This window comes from Eimeria mitis, genomic scaffold (genome assembly GCF_000499745.2).
Source record: "Eimeria mitis Houghton genomic scaffold, Emh_scaff2202, whole genome shotgun sequence".
Classification (NCBI taxonomy): Eukaryota; Apicomplexa; class Conoidasida; order Eucoccidiorida; family Eimeriidae; genus Eimeria; species Eimeria mitis.
The window spans coordinates 2624-3194 of record NW_013570529.1 but is presented as its reverse complement, the minus strand read 5'-3'; the positions used below and the strand labels follow the sequence as shown (position 1 = coordinate 3194).

General features: G+C 54.8%; 1 protein-coding gene across 1 annotated transcript in view; it reads right to left on the bottom strand.

Annotated features, from left to right (window-relative positions):
- Window positions 1-571, bottom strand: part of EMH_0050280 (uncharacterized protein) — a gene marked incomplete at both ends in the record, with an annotated part of 6407 nt that overhangs the window by 4321 nt on the left and 1515 nt on the right. The window contains one exon of the mRNA XM_013496630.1: window positions 355-571. Within this exon, the coding sequence (XP_013352084.1) occupies window positions 355-571 (217 nt within the window). The remainder of the gene's footprint in view (window positions 1-354) is intronic.

Genomic DNA, 571 nt, shown 5'->3' with positions numbered 1-571 from the left:
TGCAGCAGCAGCAACTCCTGCTGCCACTGCTGCCGATCCAGAATGGCAGCTTCCTGCAGCAGCAGCAGCATCAGCAGCAGCAGCAGGAAGGACAGCATCAGCATCCGCAGCAACAGCAGCAACAACAGCAGCAGCAACTTAACTTTGCTGCAGTTCGTCATCGTGTGTATATACACCGGAAATGTTTCCGTGTTTTGTGTTGTTGGCTCTATAGACATTTATTTTTGGTTATAAACCCAACTTCCTCTCATTCGCATTATTTTATCTGCTGCTGCTGCTGCTGCTGCTGTTGCTGCTGCTGCTGCAGCAGCTGTTCCAGTTGCTGGTGCCGTTGCTGCTCCTGCTGCTGCTTACCTGCAGCCTGGCCACTTTGTGTTTGAGTTCTTCTGCCTCTGTTGCTGCTGTCTGCTGCTTCAGTGTTGTCTCCTCCTGCAGCAGCCGCAGCTGCTGCTGCAGCAGCAAATTGTTATGGAGGCGGTCGGCCTCCAAGGCGGAGCGTCTGAGGGCCCCTAGGGCCTGCTGCAGCTGCTGCTGCTGCGCTGCATATGCAGCAAGTAGCTGCTGATGCTGC